This window comes from Taurulus bubalis, assembly GCF_910589615.1.
Source record: "Taurulus bubalis genome assembly, chromosome: 4".
NCBI lineage: Eukaryota > Metazoa > Chordata > Actinopteri > Perciformes > Cottidae > Taurulus > Taurulus bubalis.
In genome coordinates, this window is record NC_136592.1 from 5,132,133 (window position 1) to 5,146,595 (window position 14,463).

Here is a 14,463-nt window from a genome sequence, read left to right on the forward strand (position 1 = left end):
CAGGTAGACCATCATGAGCCGGCAACAGGACTGTTAGGAGAGGAAGTGCCATCTGTATGAGAAAATGTATGAGAAGGTCAACTCAAGCAATTAAACCTAGAGAAATGCTCACATATAACCAACTTGGACAACCCTTTTCTGTCTTTAGTTTGGGTTAAAAATAGTTATATTGAATACAATAAAATGTAAAGATGATATCTTAATAGAATAAAATAAAAAATATTATATAAAATGATGAGCATGGAAGAAATGAGTTTCCTCCGTAGAGTGGCCGGGCTCAGCCTTAGAGATGGGGAAAGGAGCTCGGACTCAGGAGGGAGCTTGGAGTTGAGGCGCTGCTCCTTCGTGTGGAAAGGAGTCAGCTGAGGTGGTTCGAGCATCTAACATCCTCGATCTGAAGAGGCGTCAACAACAGTACTCTCAATGCTGAAGGAATCTTCGTTGGACAAGAGGCCCGATGTGAAAAGGCCAGTGAATCTATCCGTGTCCCGTCACGCACCATTTGATCGACCCCACAGGTTGAACAACACTCAGGCTGGTGTTTAGTGTTTGGCATACTATATTATCATAATTGTTACGAGTTTATATGGCATACTATAATTTATGTGACCCTTTCATGGTGTACCATAAACACACTTTATGACCTTTTGTAGACTTTCTTTCAACACACTATGACCTTGTAGTTTTCTACGGCATACCTCAATACTACGACATTTCATGAGATGCTTTACTATGATTTTTTTCAGGCCATCTCGATGACATACTATACTATGAAATGTTTATATTTATTTTCTGGGCCCGTAGTATAGTATGTTACTTTTTTTCTGGACATACAATACTATCACCTTTCCCCCCCTCGTACTTCACTATGTCATTAGTTTACATATTAAATTACTTTATATTACGTAAAACCAACAAAACCATTGCGCATAGTTGAAAATGTTTATTGAAAGAAAAATTGATGTCCCTTTTTGTGAAAAGATGATTACAAAGAGAACAAGAATACAAATATTTATAAATGAAATGTATTTCTTTCAGGAGGCACGATTACCACACATTTTGATCGTGTGTCTGTTATATAAAAGTGAGTAATAAGAGTGACCAAGAATATTCTTGTTTATCTGCAGTAATTAACGACATCGCAGCCTTGAAGTCTGCGTCATTCACAGCTTCTCACTGGTGGCGACGGGGCTGAAGGGTTTTGCAGAGTCGGCCATGAAAGCCTCGATCTCCGCCACCGTGCGAGGGACGCAGGTCAGCAGCTCGATCCCGTCAGCTGTCACGGCGATGTCATCTTCGATGCGAACCTGCCCACAGTAATGACAGTAGTCAGTCAAACGTGGTAGAATTACAGGAGACGAATATGAGAAATACGTTGCAATATTTTCTTTGCCTAAAGACACAACACTCCATCTCTATAGCTCTTAGCGTCACAGTTAGAAAGAATAGCAATGATGTCATTCAGTGGACTAAGTATCAAGCTTTTCCATTACCATTCTTGTGAATCCAACCCAACAAACGAAACCAAATAAAACCGTAAGCACACTGACCCCGCCAAAGCCGCGAAAGCGAGCCAGCACTTGGTTGTTGAGGAAGCAGCTCTGGGCAGGGTTGGCCTGCGCCTGGTCCAGCAGGTGGTTGATGAAGTATATGCCGGGCTCCACGGTGAGGACCATCCTCTCCAGCACCAGACGGCCCATCCGAAGGCTCCTCAGTCCAGGCTCGTCAATGCGCTCCACCCCCTGGACAACAGTACAGTTTATAATAAATGTAAAAAATTCAACCTTTCACACCGTTATTGACTTGTGTTTCTTTCTTTTGGATGAACTACACTGTAGGATACGCAGGTTGCTCCCCGCGCACATATTTCTATGAGTTAACTCCTCAGTTTTGAGAAGTGCATAGCTGTACAAAATCCTCCACCACAACCTGAAATTGTCAGTGTTCAGAGTTCAAACACCATCTTCCCTTCCTCTCTCTCCTGCCCTCACCCTGAACCCGTTCCTGCAGCTTGGCCTCTTTTTCTACCACTCTCTTAATTATTGACGACACATCAATACTGGAGGAACAGGAATGCGTTTCCTTCTTCTGTCTGGAGACTTTGACTGTTACAACACCAGCCGAAAAAGGTCAGATGACGTGATGTCGGCAATCTCAGAGTGGAAGTCTTCTGCACTCGCCTCAGGGTACCCTCCCACATCGTGGACGTCGATGCCCAGCAGGTGCCCCAGGCCGTGGGGCATGAAGACGGAGCCCAGGTGAACCTTCAACATGTCCTCCACGCTGCCATTCAGGATGCCGATCTTCACGAGCTCCTCCAGGTGGATCTGGTCAGCCATGCGGTGCATGTCGGTCCACTTCACACCTTCAACACAAGCAGCATTGTTACCGAGGAACAGAGGTTCATGTGAACCGCTTATGACTCAATGTAATACTGACGCCGCTTTATGACCTACATAAGTAAACGAGACAGTCAGCCTATTTATATATCGTTATTCTTAAAGCTTGTCATCCGTGTCACATGAAATCATCCAGGTTCACCAAAAAGTCCCTCAGCTCAGAGGAGGAGAGCTCAGCAGAGAAATGAGAGGTTTTCTAACAAGGGACTCTGGTTTTTGGAACACTTTCATCCCCAGGTAACGCCAAAAACACCACAAAAGGAACGTTCGTTGTCGTAGCTTTAAGTATGCATGTTGATATCATTATGGCTCTGAACATATAGGTATGGAAGTAAGACCAGGTTTTCAAAGAAATAATATTAACAAAAACTCGGCACCTGGAATTAAAATGTACTGAAAAACATCAACAAAAAAAGACCCCTTCAAAATGCAACAAAACAATGATTGGTTTACTCTGCTGGTCATATTTCTTCGAGGCCAGAATATTACATTTCAAGTACTTTTCTTGGCTTTACTTATTTTTGTCAGTGAAGTGTACTCGATCGCTAAACCGACTAAAAAGATGGTAACCTGGTTTGATGGCAGCCATGACGGTTCGGGAGGATTTGAGGACCGCCTCGTAGATGGCCCTCTGGTCGGGAGTGAACTTGCCGGTGGCTGGGAAGGAGCATGTGATGTCTGAGGAGTAGCAGTAGTACTCTCCGCCCATGTCGAACAGACTGCAGGGGACAATATCTTTTTCAGTCATTTACTGTAACTAAGGCAGATAGCAAAAACGCTGGCGATCACAACTGAAACAGGACAGTGAGGATGCCTCTTGGTGGCACGTCAACAGCGCCACCTTGAGGAGAACCTGTAGAGGTTGAGAGTGAGTTCCCAGACGGTTTTAGGAGGTGCTTGCATTTAAAAAAACAGCTGAAAGCTACTCACCACATGTCACCAGCCATGATTGTCTTTTCATTCGGAGCACCGGCATGACCGTAGTGGAGAATGGAGGAATTATTGCCCCTGTTGTTAAAACAAAAGAAAACACACAGTATGTCAATTGAAAAGACAGAAATATAATTAGAAGCTTTCAACTTTTCATCATTTAAACCTTCTGAAATAGAAAGCCTAGACAGTCCCTCTGAAGAATCACCATCATTAGCCGGTCCTAAATTTTCAAGCTCTTAAATTTGAAAAGGCAAATAGCTTGTATCCACTAACCCCCATAGAGTCATTGCACATGGTCTTTAAGACAAAAGGCCAAAGCATGATTAGCGACAGTCTCAAAATTCATCATCATCATGATGCAGCTTTCTGACTAACCCTCCAGCCTTTGCATAAGCTTACATGCATCTTTGGAGGAGCATGACATCGGCTCCAGTTAGAAATGTAACAATGATTGCCTTACGTTCCACAGATACAGGTGTAGGAGGTGTGACGCATCCCTCCCTTGGTGTAGCAGTAGTGCTGGAAGAGGCTGCAAAGAAACAAAAACAGAGAATAAAGTCCGTCAAAGAAAACCCAGCGCGAGAAAAGGAAACTAAATATCAGCACAGCCGAGATCAGAGAAAACGTGAATCAGTTGAAGGCCTTTCACTGCCCTCTGCCTGACTGCATGCTTTTAATAAATTAATTCAGAGCTCGTTCTATAAATCATGTCCGAGCACATCAAACATTTCTATGATCTGGACAGCAAAGCTGTGCAAGACGTCGAGTCCAGGGTTCCTGGTGCTTCTTTACACAGCCAACGCAAAATAACCATCATGACAGCTGCTTTGACACTACATTGTTTTATTAAATTAATAAAAAAACATTTTATTTAATTATTTCTCTCCCCGGTAAGTAAACTTAATTTGGATGGCACACCTAATAGTAAAAGATAGTAATAGTAATGGAATTGCAACACAATGATAATGAATCAGTTGGATGGCGGCCAATGCTCGTGATGTGTTCTCGTTTTCCAGCAAGAAGACGAGCAGATGGCAAAGAAACGGCTGTTACACACACACACACGGTAGTCTAATCGAAGAGGCAAACAACAACAACACATGAATAACTCTCTTGAGAGAGACTTCACCGTGTCAAAGTGCCGTAACTGCAAAAAGCTAGTTTTGACAACGGAATTTATTAGTTCAATTTTGAAGGAGCTGAGAAAATCAGCAAAATATATAAGAGAACAAAATGTTGATTGTGAGAAGCTACAAAAAGGCCAAGAAATAGTCGGATCATCCAAACATATGGATCTCAGTCTTGTTTCTATTCAGATTGAGCAAGTTTAAATCCATCTAAGTTTTTATATCATTTCAATAGTTTAATATTCAATAGTTTTTTTAAGGAATATTATGTTTCTTAAAAATTGACCCTGTGGGCACCATCTACAATGAGAAGAGGATAGGGCCCAACATGGAGCTGTGAGGAACCCCACAAGTAGGTGTTGGCCTCGGAGGACCAAGACGTGACCGACTCGCACGCCGATCGGCTCGCTGAGCTAACCTCAGCGTTTGTTGCTAACAGCGCATCCAAGTTTGGGAGGAACTCGTGCTTTTAATAGAACAGAGCACACATGACGGTTCCTTTTGTTTCTTCAGGCTGTACGGTGTATTATCGTGAGACTATTTGAAAGCGGAAAAAATACATATAACTCAACTCCCCTCGCGATTCACGAAGGCAACTCACCCTGTGATTCCGTCAGAGATTACACCCCCCCTCCCTTTTTAGAAGTGCTATAGGCTTAGACTGCTGGGGGACATTTTAGGACGCACTGATCTCTCTCTCTCTTGCTCTCTCTTGCTCTCCCCCCCCCCCCCCCCTCTGGATGAATGAATGCCTCTTCAATACACATTACTAACTCTACTTTTTTGTTTTTTCCGGGAGCCTCTGTGCTTCCTTGCCTCAGGTTTCCATGGATCGTGGCTGTGCCTGGAGCCGGTCCTGCGTCCTGCCATGGCCCTGCTGATGCCCGTCCTCTCTACCTCCTTCTGCTTTATGGATCGTGGTCCATGCCTACTACTCATTATATGAATAATTTCTGTCATATTCATGTAATGTGCTGTAACTCTGTTACGTTATTCATTCTGGTCACATGACATCTATTGCTTCTGTCCATCCGGGGAGAGGGATCCTCCTCTGTTGCTCTCCCTCAGGTTTCTTCCCTTTTTTCCCTGTGAAAGGGTTTTTACTATCTTTATTTAGTAGAGTTTATCCTGATCCGATGTGAGGTCCCGAGACAGGGATGTCATGTGTACAGATTGTAAAGCCCTCCGAGGCAAACTTGTATTTGTGATGTTGGGCTATATAAAATAAACTGAATATAAAAAGGGCTGCTTCAAACTTCACATATGCTTTAGAAAACAAAACACAGCAAAAAAAAAATTATGCACCACTTACCTCTCCATTTCATATTCTTTCTGTCCAGGTTTCACATTCTTCATGATCTGCACACAAACAGTGGGACTATATATATATATATTTTGAAAATGCACTCAATCAGCACCCAATGCAATATAGCAACAATAAGTAGGTGAAAACATTTTTCTAATGAACGACTTTGAGCTTTTCTTGAAAGTTTCTTTTTTGTCCTCATTGGTTTATAAAATACTTTAGAATGAATTGTGGATAATTTCCTCAAGCGTAGTCTGGAAGAATTTACAAAAAAACAGACATAAAGAGTCAGTGCCCTCAAGCTCTTGCTGATTTGGGAGAGCATTTTCGTTTTTTACCGCACACCTCCAGGGAAGATTATCCCTGAAAATTTGCCAGAGGTGGCTCCTGGTAAAAAAAAGGCACACACACACACACACACACACACACACACACACACACACACACACACACACACACACACACACACACACACACACACACACACACACACACACACACACACACACACACACACACACACACACACACACACTATTGAGCGCTGGTGGTGACTGACTTCAGAGGACAGATAACATTGAGAGGTAACTGCCCCTGTGAGCCCCGCGGAGGTTATTCATGGTGTTAAGAGAGAAATCCTGTGCAGAAGTAAAATATTACTTTAATGTTACAGCTTATTGGTCGAAGGCTATCTCTGTTAACCGCAAGCTACTGGATGAAGTTAAAATCGATAGCATTTAAACACTTTATAGCCTTAGAGGATCAGAAATCCTTTGGGCGAGTTTTAAACTCAATAAGCTGCTTGATACTTCCATACTTCGCCCGTATAATTTCATGCTCTGAACATTTATATCCTTTCTGCTCCTTTCTTTCATTGTTTGACAAGTGAAGGCGCTGCCCGTTGGAGCGACCCTTCCAGGTGCTCCTTCTATCCGAGGAGGACTTTACCATTTTATGGGCTTCACTGGAAATCCTGTTGGTGTAGCGCAGGACCTCCAGCTCCATATCAGTCTTCGTCAGACGGCTGCAGACGCAGACAGAAACAAGCAGTCAGTGAGCATCCGGGCAGCCACAGAAGATGCATAATTCAACTTTCATAAAAAGGAGGAAATGGAGCCAGTTGGTCCGCCATCTTTCCCAGGATTATTGATCTGTTGGGAATCGCTTGTAATCTACTGCTGCAGGGCTGCGGAAAACGTCCCAGAAGCACAAAAATAAAACGTAGTACCGTGTTTGATTTAATCTAAGCTGAGAGACAATATTGGAGCTGAAGCTTTTCTTGCCTGGTCTTTAACCATCTCTCATTCACTTTTGCTCAGAAAGCAGTAGCTGCCCCTACAACAGCATTAAGGATTTCTACAATAACAGAAACCAATAGATAATACAAGGCGGTGGTAACCAATAGTAACACTAATGAAAGTAAAAGAAATAAATAAATAAAAACAGCCCATTACAAAGAGCGCTATGAGAGCTGCGTGGAGTGGAGGCGGCAGAGAGGTTCAATCAACGCTCTCTCCCCGGGAGCTGTGCCTGAAAAGCATTCCTCCTTATTTCCGAAAATGTCAATTCATCTGGAGGGTGCAGACTCTAATGCCAAGGACAGCCAGGCGAGCACGAAGTCCATTATATCCGTGCAGACCGGCTTCTCACTCGGTGAGAGAGAGAGAGGGGGGGGGGAAGGGAAGCCAAAGAAAAGCTCCCGTTTCTGATTGCAGACACACAATTACCTCACTGGGCAGCTGTAATTTGCCAAGGTTCATGATTTAAAATGTGCAAAAGCCATCTGAAGAAATGTTTAGGGAGTGAAGACAGAACAGGGCTAATTCTCATCTCGAGTGAGCTTTCTGAATAATATCATTACACTTGTTTTAATTACTTACCACTCCACAATGACTGGGTGCAGAAGGGTGTTGTTCACTTTGAAGCTGGGAAAAAAAGAAACATTAAATGAGGCTTTGACCCATGGTCAGCTTTTATTCCTCATATAGTGAGCGTCTATCGTTTCCTGCGGCTCCATTTTTCTCCATCGCTTCCTCTTTCCCACGTTCCATCATCACCAGACCTGACCAACGATCTCTAACCCATTTTTATGCACACACACACATTAATTTTTCAAAGCAGTTTACGGTCAGAGTTCAGAGCAGATGACATGCATTGAGTAACAAAAACAGAACAGACTATCGCTGAGAACAGTAACATTGCAATTAATTGACAACTAAGAAGCAAAAGCAAGATCATTTGCTTAATTAAATTATATTTAGAAATCGGGTTAATCAGAAACAATCAGTCTGTTGTGTCCTTGGGTATAAAAGAGACAAAACAATAACCTCCCCAAACAAAGTATAATTATGTTCATGCAAAGTGGCGCCAATTAAACATACCTGCTAATCCCCTCAAAGGAGGCTTCGCGGCAGATGCTCCCGCTGTCTGTGTTCTGACCTCGCTGCATGGAGGAAAACAAACACAAGAGCAAGTGAAGTGCACTCAAATGTCAATTCACATAAAACCGCTGTGTATCGAGGCCGATGATTCATCCTGTGATCACCTCTTGACAGCTGTAGAATTGGTGAATTCTCAGACTGTACTTTATAGCGGTTGATGATTACAATACTCAGGTTTTTGAGCGTTGACAATGTTGAAGACTCAGGCAGATATTTTGTGTCTGATGAAATGGATTTGTATTTTCAACATGATGAGTGTGGCCAGGCGAGGAAGAGGGAGGCAGATCAACCACGTGAAGCCAAAGCGGTTTCAGGCGGTTTCTTTGCTCCATCTTCCTCTCCGTGGCCTTGATTTTAACTGCAATATTTAAGTCCTGCAGCTCTATGGAAACGGCCCTAAACGGTGCTAAAATGTATTTTGAGCTGTATAACAAGCTACCATGCCATCAATAAAAATAAAATGATAATTTTTTTAATTTATTTTGCACAAATTGTAGAAACATTGGAATCTTTATATCCAACTTTTTTCCAAGTGAATGTGAGGACCGCAGGTTATTCGGGAAATTAGTTTTTAAACCATTTTAAACTTTGTTTTAGTTGCATTCGTCACACACAATGTGTTCGAGGACCGCCGGAAAGATGAAAATCTCACATTGACGACGACAATCTGTCCTGTGGTCAGTCATCTGACGTGAAACAACACTACGCATCACTAGCTGTAACTCTCTAACACAGGGAAACCATCGGCATACCAGTGTCAGCAGCGCTGCTGGTCTCATGTTGGTCAGGACATCAGCAACCTGCATGGAAGCAGACGGGGATTAATTAGAGCACCGAGAGGCACAGAGGGGAAGCCGAGACAACAAGCGGCAGCTTCCTTCTGCAGAATAAAAAGGTCACTGCAGACGAGTCGTGGTCTCTGTGGTGCTCAGCAGCACGCTGAATGGAAAACCTCAAGCGGACCGAGAGCGCCGCTGCCAACAGCCTGAATGTCGGGTAACAGATCCCGGACTCGGCGCTCAGAGACACTGGTGATATCTGAAGCATTGTTATGATTATTATTGACACAACACATCCACTGCATAACGCCTCGAATCTAAATCGCAGCTTAATTTTGAGACGTCGGATTAATTGCGTTTTAAATGCCGTTGTGAGTGCATCACAGAAACAGTGATCCAGTTAGTCAGTCAATGAATAGCTGCTGCAACAACAACAACATAAGAGGTTGCCTCAACCATTTAAAATCAGGTGTAAATATAACTTTTTTCTGATTAGAAGACCTTTGAGCTGTAAATGCACTGCATGCATGAATAGTTGTTAAACACTTCAGTATATACAAAACATATTGTTCTCTTTTAACACCAGCAACTGATTGTCACTGAAGTTAAAACAAACAAAGAGGCATTACCATATGATGTAATGTTGGTTCTTTTCATAATATCCTGCCGTGTTGAGCTGCTATTGCTTCAGGGAAGAACTGGCTGTTGATTGGAGTGATAATTAGCACATCCTAACCCATGAATAATTAGGAATTCCAACACATCGAGCAGGTGCGGAGATGTACAAATATCTGAAATATCGCCGGCAGGATGAGTCATCAAAAGGTCACATTATAAATATAGAAGCGAATGCAGAAATAGTATGTGATCATTTTCAAACACGCATTCACTTCTAACGTGATTCGTTGGCCAGTGAAAGCTGTTTAAAGTCAAACTATATTATTTTTTATTTGTCAACACGCACACCTCCAAAATAGCTCTGGAGCTGTCAACTGTCCGATGAGGCGCCCCAGGGGATTCTGCCCGTCAACACCGATATACAGAACACCACCGTTTTCACAAACTCTCAAAATAGGCAATCATAGACAATCATAGACAGTCTGAGCCGGAATGCATTTGCTTTTAGACTAGCTAGACCGAATGAGATCGAATCTGCGGGTAACAGATTTAGAATACAACTAAAAAAAATAAAACACGTCCCCGGGGACTGTCATGAGAATTTTGGTGGTTGATATCCACCAGAGTCTGCGCACTGAAATATACCAAAATATCATCAGCGTGATACTCTGTGTGAACCCAACTACCGCCAACGTGTTCTCAGCATCAGTGTCATGGAGTGCACCCTCCTCACTACAAATGTAGGTGCAGTAGACTAAATATTGTTCCCGCCATCTCATCCAGGAGGTTCAAATAAAAGAATGACGACTTTCACCTTTAAAAAAAAACTGTCTACGGATGCACTAATGCATTTTCATGAAAAGGTGACTGAACATCAAGGTTCAGTTACTGCGCGGGAAAAAACTACAAAACACGCACACGCACACACACAGGCAGACTTACATCACAGGTGTAGTGCACCTCATCCACAGCATACTTCTCCTTGAAGTGCTCTTTAGGAAAGATCCTGTCAACAGAAGCAAAAGAGAAATCTAGTAAAAAACAAACACAGAATTGCACTCATTAGGTATTTTAAGAATCAATCTCTAAAAACAGACGCTAGCAGAACTGAAGTGTCTCTCGGTTGCACAATAACAAATACAAAACGCAGATATAATAAGTTTATACTGGGTGCACGCGACTTTGTCAACCCTTTCCTTCGAGTTACAGCTCACGCCGTGATGATTGTTGGCCGCGCTCGCCGCTCTTTGAAGATTAGTGCGACTCACTCTCCCATCCAAGTGGCGTAGCTTTCCGGCAGTTTGGGAACAAAAAGGACGGATTTCCCAGAGTCCACATCAATGGCCCCAAAGCAGTCGGGCTCGGTTACTCCGAAAGCCCAGTGGAAGAAAGACTCCTGCAGAATGGAGAGAATCGGCATTAGTGAGGGAGATTATAAAATAGTCCGCCAGGAACAGAAGGTTACTTCCGGTCAGACGATGACAAAAAGCAGAAAATGAGACGCCGTCCTGGGGAACCGGTTCGCGGAGGTGAATGCGGAGCTCAAACACGACTTTCAATGTGCCCTTTGATTTCTGTTCACAACCCAATTAAAGTCGCAGAGTGATTTCTCTGCAGAGTAGCTGGAACACATATAATTTTTTTGCTGGAGTGAAGAGACTAACACACCGCCGTAGGAGCTGAGAACTGGACTTCACTTGTGGAAAAGCCAGGTGAGGCCTGATAGAATCGCTTTAGGGATTTGGGCACAACCAGCGGAGAGAAGACCGACACAGGAAATGCTGAAGGGGACTTTAACTCACTGCTTGCTTGGGGATCATAGACGGGTGGACGGATAAATAAATGCAAGACCTTGCTCCCTCCCGGCCTCAGTTTCTGGACTAATCCCAGAGGCAACCGGAGACTACTAACCTGTCTGAAAAGGAGGTCCGTGTCCGTGCAGAACCTCTGCTTCTGCTCCCCGCCCTGCAGCAACACCACGGACTGCGGCAGCACTCCGTCTTTGACCTTCAGCCCGCTGCACAGTCGCCGGCGGTTCTCGGCGAACAGCGCGGCGGACACCCTCAGGGTCTCGTTACCCAGCCAGTAGACGGGTCTGAAAGGACAGGGACACAGGAGACTGGTGGACAAAGACAACTTAAGGAGTCCGGGGGTCAAGATTAGGGTTGACCGGTCGCAAACTGTGCAAGACTAAAATGGCGTAATGCTGATATTAATTCCATTTTAACGACTCAATCGATATGACATATCTAGTCAAACCTTTGACAGATCATTTCTGTGGGCAAAGAGAGGGGGACCATGATGTTTTAAGTTCTCTCTGGATTTGGTTGGTACGTTTCAGCCTGAAGAGGTGGGTGAACCGTGGCGGTGCAACCAGCCGTCAGAAACATTAGACATAGATAAAGAGAGAGAGACAGAGAGACAGAGTGAGAGAGACAGAGCGAGAGAGAGAGACATCCTTGCAACTGAGAGGTCTTGGTTGTAAATCTCGGCCTCTGGCCCACGGCTTTGCTGATAAGATAACACACACGACATATCTGATTCAGCCTGGACTATACCAAAGGTTAATCCGTAACCTCGTAGTATTTTATAGCTCAAGGATTCTTTTATCATTCACTGCTGGCCGGCTGAGTTTACGGGTGGACTGTGAATCTGTGGGGACAGATCGGCCCCAGTCAGGTGCTAAATTATGTTTTTATTGATGGACGTAGACTCAATCATGTCCTACACTGCAATGCAACAACCTGCAGGGCAACAGCTCAGGGACACACACACACACACACACACACACACACACTTTTTAAAGGATTGTGTCAGTGAGGTCCTCATTAAAAGAAGAGTTTCTGGCGTTGCGTCATAAGATGCGTCTGATGTTTGTTCCAACAGACAAAGATCCCCTCGTGATCGCTGACAACTTTACGACTACCACAGCAGATTTTATTATTTGGTCTTATCTAAAACGATCACACCAGGTCTGCCTCGGTTGCGTCGTGACCACGAGGGAAATAAAGTTTGTTGATTACTTTGTGATTGTTACATTATATTTTATGGTCCCCAAAAAAACACAATTATACTGCTGGCTTTCCATGATCTTGAGCAATTCATAGTTTCCAATACACATGTAGCAGATACTGTACGCAAGTAAACTGTTACATTACCAGTCACCTATAATACTGGAAAAAAAAATTAAAATAAATTGGTATGAAACTCAGATTTTTTTTTCTTCTGTGGGTCCCTACATCCTTGATTAGTTCCCTATCCCCTGGATTATTTTCCTGATTGGATTCTGCATCGTATCACATATAGATGCACTAACAGAAATACATTAACCACAATGCATCGGGGAAACGTTGCATACAGTCGCCTCTGAAAAGCCTTTAACAAAATAAGTGAGGGGTCCTAGGACAAAAAAAGGTTAATTTTACTGCAGAAAATAAATGTCTTCTTTCAAAGCAGCTAAGCTTGACGTAAACAAGTACAACTGTTTACTGAAAGCAGCTCAACGTTACGGTAAGAGTTTAACTCTTGAAGATGTAAAAGTGAATGTAATGTGAATGTTATATATCTCCTGTCATGTTGGTGAAAAGAGACAGCGGGCTCGTGATATATCTGCTGACGCGCTCGCGAGCAAAGCAAAGCACCGCGCGACAAGCTGCCGACACTCCTTCAGTGACGTGAAGTAAAATAAATACACGTTGCGGTCATTAAAGAGCTGCCAGGTATCAGAAAAACACAACTTACTGCGGAGCTGCAGCCATGTTGAAGCGCTGGTGCGGATTGTCACGTGCTGACAGGAGTCACGTGAGTTTTGTTGGGCTCAGCTGACGTAGCATCGTGCTGCGTTCAAGGCTTTCAGGGAAAAACTAACATTGACATCGAGAGGCTCTTATTGTGCTGTTTTTTTGTTTTCAACGACTACTGTCGGTTACACGAGAAAAAAGCCATCAACTAAAAATATAAACTGTAAAATGAAAAGCTGAAAAGAAGAGGCGGCCCCAAAACGATGCAGAAATAAATGCAATATATGAAAATAGCGGCGAAACTACTGACACCCCATAAATGTCACACCATTGCTCTCCTGCAGTTGCCAAAAATATACTTATTTATTACAATATTTAATACAAAACAATATCCTGCAATACAATAGGGAGCAGCAAGTACACAAACAAGTGCAGATAATAACACAGAGGCCACGATGTTCAGTTTCTTACAGGGTTACTACTCGTTTTTCTAATTATGGCTTACGCGCCTCAACATGTAAACACTGTTGCTTTGAGATGTTAATTAAATACATGTAAAAAAAAACATTTGAAATGTGTATATATATATATGCTATAATATACAGTTTTACAGATACCATCCAGGTGTCAGCTCCTTGTATATGTCCTTATCATTTCAGCTACATCTGCAGTTATAGCCTTTGATAGTTCCTTTTTTTTTAATTCAAAAGAGGAATAGTGCACAAGACACAAGACCTTGTAGTGTCACCCAGGAGATCTGCTTTCAGTTCAGTTTTTTCTTTTTTGTCATGCGCTGAGGTAGTGAAATAATCCATGTTCATGAATATACATGAGACCAAACAAAGACAATTATAACATGTTCTATAATCTACAGGGAAAACTGTTTGTACTCACATGCATAGCTGCCATATATTATGTATCAATTATTTATTCATACATTCATTTTTTAGTGCTTACAACACAGATAGTTTTTCAAGCAAGAGGGCTTGCTATCGAACCAGTGGATTCAAAAATTAGTAATTTTCAGTCTATCAAGTGCCCATGGGCTAAACCCACTAAACACATCGGGCAGCCTTTAATTCAGCTATGAAAAACCAGACAGCAGCGACTGTTCTGAATA

The 14,463-nt window shown here is 43.0% G+C and overlaps 1 protein-coding gene across 1 annotated transcript; it reads right to left on the reverse strand.

Moving 5' to 3' along the window:
* Positions 1 to 928: 928 nt before the first annotated feature.
* Positions 929 to 10,934, reverse strand: pepd (peptidase D). The gene is made up of 13 exons (XM_079216474.1): positions 10,872 to 10,934; positions 10,546 to 10,609; positions 8,959 to 9,006; positions 8,147 to 8,208; positions 7,646 to 7,690; positions 6,714 to 6,789; positions 5,772 to 5,818; positions 3,793 to 3,861; positions 3,330 to 3,407; positions 2,970 to 3,118; positions 2,181 to 2,365; positions 1,551 to 1,742; positions 929 to 1,307 (listed from the first exon to the last, which is right to left on the reverse strand). The coding sequence occupies exons 1-13, from the start codon at positions 10,877 to 10,879 to the stop codon at positions 1,164 to 1,166; spliced, it is 1,167 nt and encodes a 388-aa protein (XP_079072600.1). The 5' UTR covers positions 10,880 to 10,934; the 3' UTR covers positions 929 to 1,163.
* Positions 10,935 to 14,463: the final 3,529 nt, after the last annotated feature.

Excerpts from the sequence above, each read along its gene's own strand:
- pepd (XM_079216474.1), bottom strand. Across the intron at positions 6,790-7,645 it reads CACCCAGTCATTGTGGAGTG|CCGTCTGACGAAGACTGATA; the intron begins GTAAGTAATTAA and ends CTGCGTCTGCAG. Across the intron at positions 1,743-2,180 it reads ATGTGGGAGGGTACCCTGAG|GGGGTGGAGCGCATTGACGA; the intron begins GCGAGTGCAGAA and ends ACTGTTGTCCAG.